Source organism: Notolabrus celidotus, chromosome 24 (genome assembly GCF_009762535.1).
Source record: "Notolabrus celidotus isolate fNotCel1 chromosome 24, fNotCel1.pri, whole genome shotgun sequence".
NCBI lineage: Eukaryota > Metazoa > Chordata > Actinopteri > Labriformes > Labridae > Notolabrus > Notolabrus celidotus.
In genome coordinates, this window is record NC_048295.1 from 10,744,822 (window position 1) to 10,755,514 (window position 10,693).

General features: G+C 39.3%; 1 protein-coding gene across 1 annotated transcript; it reads left to right on the top strand.

Annotated features, from left to right (window-relative positions):
- Positions 1–6,552: 6,552 nt before the first annotated feature.
- LOC117808238 (frataxin, mitochondrial-like) lies at positions 6,553–7,309 on the top strand. The gene is given in 2 exon segments (XM_034677860.1): positions 6,553–6,826; positions 6,828–7,309. Coding segments are annotated over 2 exon segments (588 nt in total). The 5' UTR covers position 6,553; the 3' UTR covers positions 7,143–7,309.
- The last annotated feature ends 3,384 nt before the right edge of the window (positions 7,310–10,693 follow it).

Genomic DNA, 10,693 nt, shown 5'->3' on the forward strand with positions numbered 1-10,693 from the left:
TTTGCTCAACTGTGCAATTTGTGGCGCATTTAACATTTTGCACTTTTTTGTGAATTTGCATAGAAAAGGGTCTGGTTCGCTCCAATTAATGTCTCATTAAAATCTATGCAAACAACTCTGTTGCACCATGAGGCCATTTGCTGAACTGTGCAATTTGTGGCGCATTTAACATTTTTCAAGGTTGACGTCATATTTCACCATTCTGACATTAAAGACGTAGAATTATTATTTTAATTGTATACAGTAGTAGAGAAAAAAAGTATAATTTATGTAAAATGAGTTGTACAATAACTGGAAAAATAAAATAAAATTGTGCATTAAAGCTTATCAATTTTGAAAATATTATGGTTATCAAAAATTGCATTTTAGTTGTCAATAAATCATAGCATCAATAAGGGTTTGGAACAAATTAAGGAATAGTAAATACTGAGAATAAAGTTACAATATATCAAGAATAAAGTAATTAATTTTTTTTATTTGAATTTTATAAATGGTCTTGAAAAAAAAGTTGTAGCATTCTGGGATTAAACTCTTACATTCATGAAAGGAAAATGTAAATTTACAAGTTCATGCTCATTCAATTATGAGATTGACGTTATACGTTAACCATTCTGAGATTAAAGTGACAATTTTGCAAGAATAAATTCATAAAATTAATATTTTTAACTGTATAAATTTGTAGAGTTAAAAAAAAATTGACATTTACGTGAAATAAGTAAAAATGTAAACTAACAAGTTTATTTCCTAAAGTTACAAGATTAACTTAATACATTCAAATGGAAAAGTAGTTGAAAAATTAAAAATGTCTTAAAATTAGAATGTTAAGTTTATGAGGAAACGTCTTAAATTAATAAGAAATTAAAGTCACACATTTGCTTAACATATTGGTAAAAAATGATATGTGAAAAAGTTACATATTTACAAGAAAATTGTACATTAACATTGTTTTTAATTATTGTTAATTAACTCATAATTTTACTAGAAGTAATTATAATTTTTTATGTTTTCCTGGTTTCTTAAAGGAGCATTCTAATTGGTCAAAACTGACATTTTGGTGTATTAGAATGTCATTATTGACTAATGATAATAAATTGCTCTGTCAGTTCTCCTCATTAACCGTTGAAGAATGGATCTTCCTGCTAAGTTCCATTCATGATCTCCTGCCTCCAGTGAAAAGGCTCTCACATCCTGACACTGATTACAATCCTTCAGGGTTTCTCCTCCTCAGGGCCAAAACCCCCCGCTGAGAGTCCAGGCGCTAACCCATTACACATTCAACCCACTCCAACTCCATGTAAAACTTCATCAAATTAAACGTCCTTTTATTGCTGTGATTATGTGGGACGATGTCACAGCGGACTCCTGCTGTCACTCTGTGTCAGCCTCCCTTAATATGACACAGACCACTGCTGGTACTCTGCCAGGACAAGTGCCCTTCAAATTAAAAGACCTCTCTGCCAGATTTCAACATGCAGAACCGTCAGGCTCAGCTGCTACGGCTCCTGACCTCTCGAGCTGGCTGCTCTCCACCACACATTACAGTTGTATAATGAGGACAAGTTATGAAAAAAAACACTGACTCCAGTTTTAAAGGTTAGTCATCTCCATCAGTATTAGCTTTATCCACAGCGATGTTATTCCGGTCTTTTTAACCCTGAAGTGTAATTGCTTCGGCAGTGCTTGAGTTATTGATTGCTTTCGTGGGTGAGGAGCAGAAGAATCAATGCAACATCCCTCAAACCATCCACGTCTGACGTCTGAGGCAAACACGTAATAACTTGACGCAAATTCAAACGACAACAAAAAGAACAGACGGAAATATCAACAGCCAGAGGGAATGATTTTTCTCTGTAATTCTCCAGCGACTTGAAAATGATCCCTTCAGCTATTTCAGTCTGTTCATATCAGCCCCAGCATTCACATGACACACCACTAGTTCTGTTTACTTTCTACCTTTAAAGAAACTCCTGATATGAAAGAAAAGAAACGCCTGATGTTATCTTCTCGGCTCTTTTCAAAGTGACAATTTGAAGCCAGGCCAGAGGAGGTAGTTGCGTGTGCAGTTCTGCTGAGCCACAAAAAAAAAAAAAAAAGAAGTGCATGGACAATGTGCCCCGAGTAATTCTGGACCCATGCCTTTTGGATTTTTTTTCATCCAATCCCATGCTCATGCCACTTTGCACAACATCACATTTAGTGAGGGGACTTTGTTTTTGTGCTACAGTCTCACTATTTGGGAGGTAAGTTTCTTTTTGCAGAAGCATTGAGTTCAAAAGTTTGGGCTTTGTATATTCCTCTAGTTCAATTGTAACACCTATTCCATTATTATTTTAATTACAAAAGTACAAAGCGCTATTTTAAACACACCTTGAAGCTCTGTTTGCACCAAAAATACCTGACACTCTTTGATCCAGGAACTACTTTTGCAGGAAATCAAACGGTTCCTCCAGCCCTTTGTTGTTTGTCTGTCAATCAAGTCTTAAAAACTGGACTCTTCACATTTTGGAATCCTTACATAAAAGCCATGTTTGCACCAAAATAACCCCAGCACTGTTAATCCCAGGAACTATTTCTCAAGGGATTGAAAAGGTTCCTCCAGCCCTTTGTTGTTTGCATGTCAATCAAGTCTTAGAAAACTGGACTCTTCACATTTTGGAACCCTTACTAAAAAGCCATGTTTGCACCAAAATAAAAAACAGTACTGTTAATCCCAGGAACTACTTCTCAAGGGATTGAAAAGGTTCCTCCAGCCCTTTGTTGTTTGTCTGTCAATCAAGTCTTAAAAACTGGACTCTTCTAGTTTTATTCTGTTTATAAATGTCACATTTTGGAACCCTTCTATAAAAGCCATGTTTCCACCAAAAATACCCCAAAAATGTTATATGAGGTACTAGTTTTCAAGTCATTTGAAAGGTTCCTCAATCCACTGCTGTTTGCACTGCACCAAAGTCTTAATACCTTGGGAGAATAGGGAAGTAAAAGAGTGTCCTGAAATTTGTGAGTACTCAAAAGTCCCTGTACTATCAGAAGGTACCACCCCTCTAGAAGAACTATTAGAGTATGAAATAAAGTCCCTTGAACGTTGTATCAGCCTTTGCCTCTGCAGTTTCTATATACTGAGTAACATCTGAAGTTCCTTGTCCCTAAGGAAAGTTCCTATACTTTCAGAAAGTACCACCTCTTTAGCAGGGACCTTAAGAGACATGCAATGGAGTCCATTTAGCATTACTTTTGCCCCTGCGGTTGATATATAGCGAGTACCATCTGAAGTTCCTGGTCCCTAAGGAAAGTTCCTATAGTAAAATACCTTAATACCATAGGAGATTAGGAGAGTTAATATGCTTTTGTGTGAAAGAGTCTCTTGAAACTCAACCAATCATTGAAAAAAGTCCCACTTTTAAAACTCCTGTACTTTCAGAAAGTTCCACCTAACTAGAAGAACTATTAGAACATGAAATAAAGTCCCTTGGACATTGTATCAGCCTTTGCCTCTGCAGTTTCTATATATTGAGTAACATCTGAAGTCCCTTTAGTTCCTTTAGTCCCTTTAGCATTACTTCTGCCTTCCCAAAGTTCCTGGTCCCTAAGGAAAGTTCCTGTAGTTTAATACCTTAATACATTGGGCGAATAGGGAAGTAATTCTGCTGTTGTGTAAAAGAGTCTCCTGAAACTAAACCAATCACTGCAAAAAGTACCACTTTTAAAGTCCCTGTACTTTCAGAAAGTTCCACCTCACTAGAATAACTATTAAATATGAAATAAAGTCCCTTGAATGTTGTATCAGCCTTTGCCTCTACAGTTTATACATAGAGTGAGTACCATCTTAAGTTCTTGGTCCCTAAGGAAAGTTCCTATACTTTCAGAAAGTTCCACCTCTTTAGCAGGGACCTTAAGAGGCATGCAATGGAGTCCATTTAGCATTACTTTTGCACCTGTGGTTGATATATAGCGAGTACCATCTGAAGTTCCTTGTATCAGCCTTTGCCTCTACAGTTTATACATAGAGTGAGTACCATCTAAAGTTCTTGGTCCCTAAGGAAAGTTCCTATACTTTCAGAAAGTACCACCTCTTTAACAGGGACCTTAAGAGGCATGGAATAGAGTCCCTTTAGCATTACTTTTGCACCTGCGGTTGATATGTACTGAATTTTTCCTAAAGTTCCTGGTCCCTAAGGAAAGTTCCTGTAGTTTAATACCTTAATACCTTGTGAGATCAGGGACGTTCATATGCTGTTGTGTAAAATAGTCTCCTGAAACTCAACTCCTGAAAGTTCCTGTACTTTCAGAAGGTACCACCTCTCTTGAAGGAACTATTAGGGCATGAAATAAAATCCCTTGAATATCATTTTAACAGTTGCCCCTACAGTTGATGCATATAGTGAGTACCTCCTTAAGTTCCTGGTCTTTAAGAGAGTTCCTGCGGTGTAAATGCAGCTTTAGTTTGTTACTTGTAAATCAAGCAAACAGCATGATGGAGTGAATGTTTCCTGATGCAGCCTTCAGAGTGGACACATTTTTGCAGCAGGACAAAAACTGCCTACTTTGAGTTAAATTGAACCATTTGAAGTCAGAAGCACAAAAACGCTGCACACCGGTAACTATTCTTCTTCTGCAACTTTCTTTAGCTTAAGCTCTTCTGGCTGGCACACCTTGATCATGCATTTCTGCGGCACCAGAAAGAGAGAGCTATCAATAATTGATTCAGCACAACAAAATATGGAGGGCGGGGGAGTCTGTGTGCTGTTGTTGTTTTATTAGGAATCTGAAGAGCAGGAATAAAAGACAACACTGTTCCCAACACTTCTTCTTTCTTCCTTTGAAGGCAGATAATTTGAATGGAATCGACAAGTCCAGGCGCAGCAGTTTGTCTTCTTTTTAAAGAAAGACACGCGGCAAAGAACTCACAGCACAGCAACTCAGAGGGTTACATAAGTGCTCCTACAGATCATCCACCTAGCTTCATGGCAGGTGAAGGTACACAGAGCTTTAACGCTGACATGGACACTTATGGAAGTGTTTTAAACATTTAAAACCAACGCTCATGGGAATGCTGCGTTCTGCAAGATGCGATACCATGTTCTGAGTTGGACCTGCTCCCTCCAGCGTATGCATCCTACATGATTCATGTGCATTAAGTGGGCACTAAGTCATGGAGCGAACGAGACATGGCACATGCTGCAGTAGTGGATCATGTACTGGACTACTTCAGATGCAGGTGTGTTGACACTGAGAAGAGGTGGAAGTGGGTTGCGTGGGTTATTACTGATATGCATTTCAACCAAGAGTTCTGGGGTCTTTTAGCACCCTGAACTAAAAGGTTCCTGTGCCTCCATTGTTGTCTGCGTTCAACTGCAGGCTGAAGTCCTAGGTAGACTGTGCAAATCAGGCCAGTGATGCATGGAGGAAATAAAAAGTAAATGCACTACACCATTAGACCAGTAGAGGGCAGTAAAACAAAGAGGAACGCCATTCATCACACATGACACCATAGAAGCAGATGGACAGGCAGGTATCATTATGAGCAACACAATTAGTTCGCAGAGATCAGCCGGTGTTTTGGTTCAAACAGCGACCCTGTTAACTGGAGACTCTCAGCCGGATGCATCCCTCGTAAACGTCTTTAGAGCTTTTCAGCTGAAGGTCTCCAGTTTACATGGTCACTTTTAAAACCGGAACACCGGGTGAGAGATGCATTCACGGTGGGTTAGAGAAGACTACTGTTACAAGCTGCTAAATCAAGTTCAGCATTGCAGGCCCTGCCCCCTGAAAGTCCTGGGACCTTTGAAAAGTACTACCCCTGAACTAAATCCATCCTCCTGTTGAAAAACGCCTTAAGATGTAATATTGCCTCTTAAGGAGGAGGAAGACTGTCCCTGCTCATTACTGTAACAACACAGCAGGGGGACATGCGTGCAGTGACAGCCCAATCCTTGTCACATTCTTAACTCAGAGCAAAACAAAAAAAGAAGCTTTGCCTCTTTGCAGACGGCAGACGACTTACTTGTTGTGCCACAGATGAAATGAAGCATACTTGAAGAGATGACTTTGTGCAGCTGGAAGCAGAGCCGGAGGGGGAGGGGGGGGGGGACGGCTCTGTGGTTTCTGTGGGAGGATGAAGGGGAAAAAAAACTGACGTGTTAAATGGATTCATAATGACAATGAGATATTAGAGTGGAGATGTTGCACGATGCAACGAGGCGGGGTAAAGGTTATCATCTCTGGAGGATGTTTGCAGCAGCAGCTCAAACAGCTCAAAAAGGAAAGTTTGAAGCCGAATCTTAAAAGTAGAGAGGGTGTCTGCCTCCCGGACCCTGACTGGTAGATGATTCCAAAGGAGAGGGGACTGAAAACTGAAGGCTCTACCTCCCATACTACTTTTGGAGACTTAAAGTATGATAAGCAGGCATGCATGTCTGGAAGATACGAAGGTGTCTGATCATTAAGAAGATGGATTTCAGATTCTAGTCTAGGTTTTATGGGGAGGCAGTGCAGTTCTAGTGAATCAAAAGCATGTTTTTTTTTAAAGATGAAGTCATTGAGGAAGAGGGAGACCATGATGATGCTCTTTAATAAATCCACATGTATATATTCTCAGATGTGTCACCTGGCGAACACACAGCTGAACATTGCGGCTGCGCAGAGCACCAGGAAGCTTTGTGTCCAGGTGAGGAGCCTGTCACACCTCACAGGGATCCCTCCGCTCAACAAACACACTGTGCGTCCCATCTGTCCGCCTGCTGTCAGATGTGTAGAGAACAGAGTGGAGGATGTCTGTTGGAGGAGGAGGAGGAGCATCCACCTGACGGCTCCAAGGCTGGAGAAACCCACACCTGGCTGACGAGACGTTGGACTCTCTGGCTGATTACTTTGAGGACCTGATGGATGAAGCTTTCACTGGAGCAGACTACGACGTGCTGACAGTAAAGATAGGCGAGGACCACGGCACCTACGTCATCAACAAACAGACTCCAAACAAACAGATCTGGCTCTCTTCTCCCACCAGCGGGCCGAAGCGTTACGGCTGGACGGGCGAGCGCTGGGTCTACTTTCACGACGGCCGGAGCCTCCACCAGCTGCTCTCTGAGGAGTTCTCCGTCATCTTTAACAAACACATGGACCTCTCTGAGCTCCTGTACTCCTGAGACCACACACCTGCTGAACACCTTCAGACCGTCCTGCAGAACCAGCACTGTGACGCACCGGAGCACTGATTAAACACAGACACAAACACCTGTCACTGTCTTTAGGAGAGCAGGTGTCCATGACGACAGAGATGTAAACATGTGAGCTGTAATGTTTATGTTCTCAGATTTATATTTACACGTGGTGGTGATGATGATGATGATGCTTTCTCCTTTAGTATTTTAAATATAACCACAGAAATAAAGAAAAATGTAAATGGAAAAAAAAAAAAAAAGATGAAGTCATTAGTGTAAAACTGACACGTGCTTAATTAGAGCGCAATCCCAGCAGCTCTGTCAATTAATGCAGACTGTGAGGTTGGGTATAATAAGATGGGATTAGATGAAACTCATTGTCCTCTGAGGACTTTCCCATGGCTCAATTAACTCGGCAAATAACCTGAATTAATTACAAGCATATTGAAATATTAATTTTCTGCTCAGAAACGGATACAGCCTGAATAATTCAACAACAAAAAGAGGGCCATCGTAGGTCCGCGTGCGAGCGTTTGTTTACAAGGTGAGATTATGATGTGCGCCCAATTTCCTGCGGTGACCTTGCAGGAGGCGTTTGGCCGCCGCCTCACCGTCCCTCTCCTGTTCTCTGGCAGAAGGAGGACTCTTTTAACCTTTTCTGTCTGGAGCTCGAATGAGAAATTTAGCCGTTCACCCCAGGAACCAAGCTCATTAAAGCATATCGGGGGCTTCAGCTCGTGCGCGCGGTATCCAGGGCATGAATATGCATTATTCAGAGACAGGACATTATCTATCTGGTTGTGCTTCTCAGTGATGTTGGTTTTCAACCCAGAGGGGGCGAGGGAAATGAATATGTAAAATATTTCGACTATGCCGATATGGCATCCTCATGATCTTGAAAACATAATTGCTAATTTATTAAGAGGGGTTAAAGCAGCAGCTTGTTTTTTCTTTTTCTGGAAAGATACATTCTCCACACAACAGCAATTTCAAAAACTTTGGGACGCTTTGTAGGTTGTTGATGAAAACATAGTTCTATCTATCTATCTATCTATAGAGACATATATATACACTAGAGTGGAATAAACAGTGTCCATGATTTCCTTGAAGAATGTCAAATGTTGATATAAGTGTGTATATTTCTAGAATATATCAATATTTGACATTAAATATATATAAATATATATGTATATATACATGCATATACATAATTAGTCACATTTTGATATACTTCATATATATTTATGTCTTTATATGTCAATATATACATAAATATATAGACATATATATACACTTGAGTGGATGAAGTGGTGTCCGTGATTTCCTTGAAGAATGTCAAATGTTGATTAATTTTATATATAAGTGTATATTTCTAGAATATATCAATATTTGACATTAAATATATATACATATATATAAATATATATGTATATATACATACATATACATTATTAGTCACATTTTGATATACTTGATATATATGTATGTCTATATATGTCTGTATACACATAAATATATAGACATATATACACTTGAGTGGAAGAAGCGGTGTCCATGATTTCCTTGAAGAATGTCAAATGTTGATTAATTTTATATATAAGTGTATATTTCTAGAATACATCAATATTTGACATTAAATATATATAAATATATATGTATATATACATACATATACATTATTAGTCACATTTTTATATACTTCATATATATTTATGTCTATATATGTCAATATATGCATAAATATATAGACATATATATATAAATACACTTGAGTAGATGAAGCGGTGTCCATGATTGCCTTGAAGAATGTCAATTTTTTTCTAGTCTAGTCTTGGAATATATAAACATTTGACACTAAATATATACATTAATATATATGTATATCTATAAACATATAAATATACATATATACACACATATATACATTATTAGTCACATTATATATATCAAATCTATTAAAATGTGACATTGTCTCTCTCTAGATATACATATATATATATATATAAAATATATTTATGTATGTAAATATATCAAATGAATAAACATTCTACATTCTTCAAGGAAATCATGGACACCACTTCATCCACTCAGGTGTGCATATATATAAATATATATATATCAAATAAAAATCTAAATTTGACTGAGGCAATGTAGAAAATGTCCTGTGATCTGAGAAGTCTAAATTTGAAATTCTTCAAGGAAATCATGGACACTTCATCATCTTTATCAGTGTGCAGATTAACAGACAGGGTCTATGATTTTCTAGGGTTGCATTTAGTTTTGGTGCACCATCCAAACACATCGCCTTTTTAAAGGAGGACCTTGCATATTACAGTAAGACAATGCTAAACCACATTCTGCTCATATTGCAACAGCGTGGCTCAGTAGTAGAAGAGTCCTGCAGCCTGCAGTTCTGACCTGTCTCCTATTGAAAACATTTGGAGCACCATGAAGGGAAAACTGTTGTGCAGCTGAAACCCTACAAAAGGATCAGTAACATTTTCAGTCGCTACACCCCCTTTTTCTTTTAGTGCCATCTTTTTTTGGAACATCAGTTTTATTCTTGTCTTTTGATTCCTATATAAAACAACCCCATGCACTGTTAATTATATAATGTGCATGTTGTCCCTCACTCGCTCCACGTCGTGCCAACAAGCCCAGCGGGGGGAATAAAGTCTGCTGCAACTGCTGTAAAGAAAACCGCCAGATGCTTTCAGAGAAAATCACACGTTTGCTCCTGTGACATCATGCATCAGCTGCATCCTGCTGTACATTCTGTGCTGCTCAAACAAATTAGCATGCCGGGTTTAATCAGCCTGGGAATTGATCGTGCAGCCATGAGACAGTGCAACAAAGTCCTTTGGTATCGGCTCTGAGGGGAGGGTGGGTTGGGGGGAACATTTCGGCTAACGACATCAGATGAAGAGGAGGAAAAACAGCCAAAAAAAGGATTATAAAAACATGGAGTAACACTGATGACATTGCTCTTACTAACACAGTTCCACATCATTATGTCTCCCCGCCTGCAGACTGTCAGCGTGGCACTGTGCTACAAAATCTGACCGTCACTTGCGCCCGTGGTCCGGTCTCTGAAATCTGACGTCTGATTTCCCCAGCAGCTTGTGGCGCTTGTCTGTTAAGATAACAAAGGGATGATACTGTGAAGGGCCCCAGAGTGGAATACTTTGGGGAGAAGGATAAATAGAAAAAGGGATGACAGGCAAAGTTAAAGTGACACAAAATGCAAAATAGACCCAGTCCTAAATTGGGGCATATTTCCCACCTTTGGAGCGCCGCCTCAATTAAAGCTACCCTCTGTGTATTTTAATAAGCAGGTCCTTGTTCCCTGTGTACCACCATGTCTTCCTAGCATGCACATGAGGACACCATTCCAGCATTTTTTAAAGGGCAACCCGTTTCTCACATCAAAGTCTGTTTACAGGTCTCGGAGAGCACTAACAACATGTGCAAAAAGAGGGTTTTTGAAGGTTTCTGTGGCTCCAGAGGGAGCCGAGCATAGACTGATAAACTGTTCG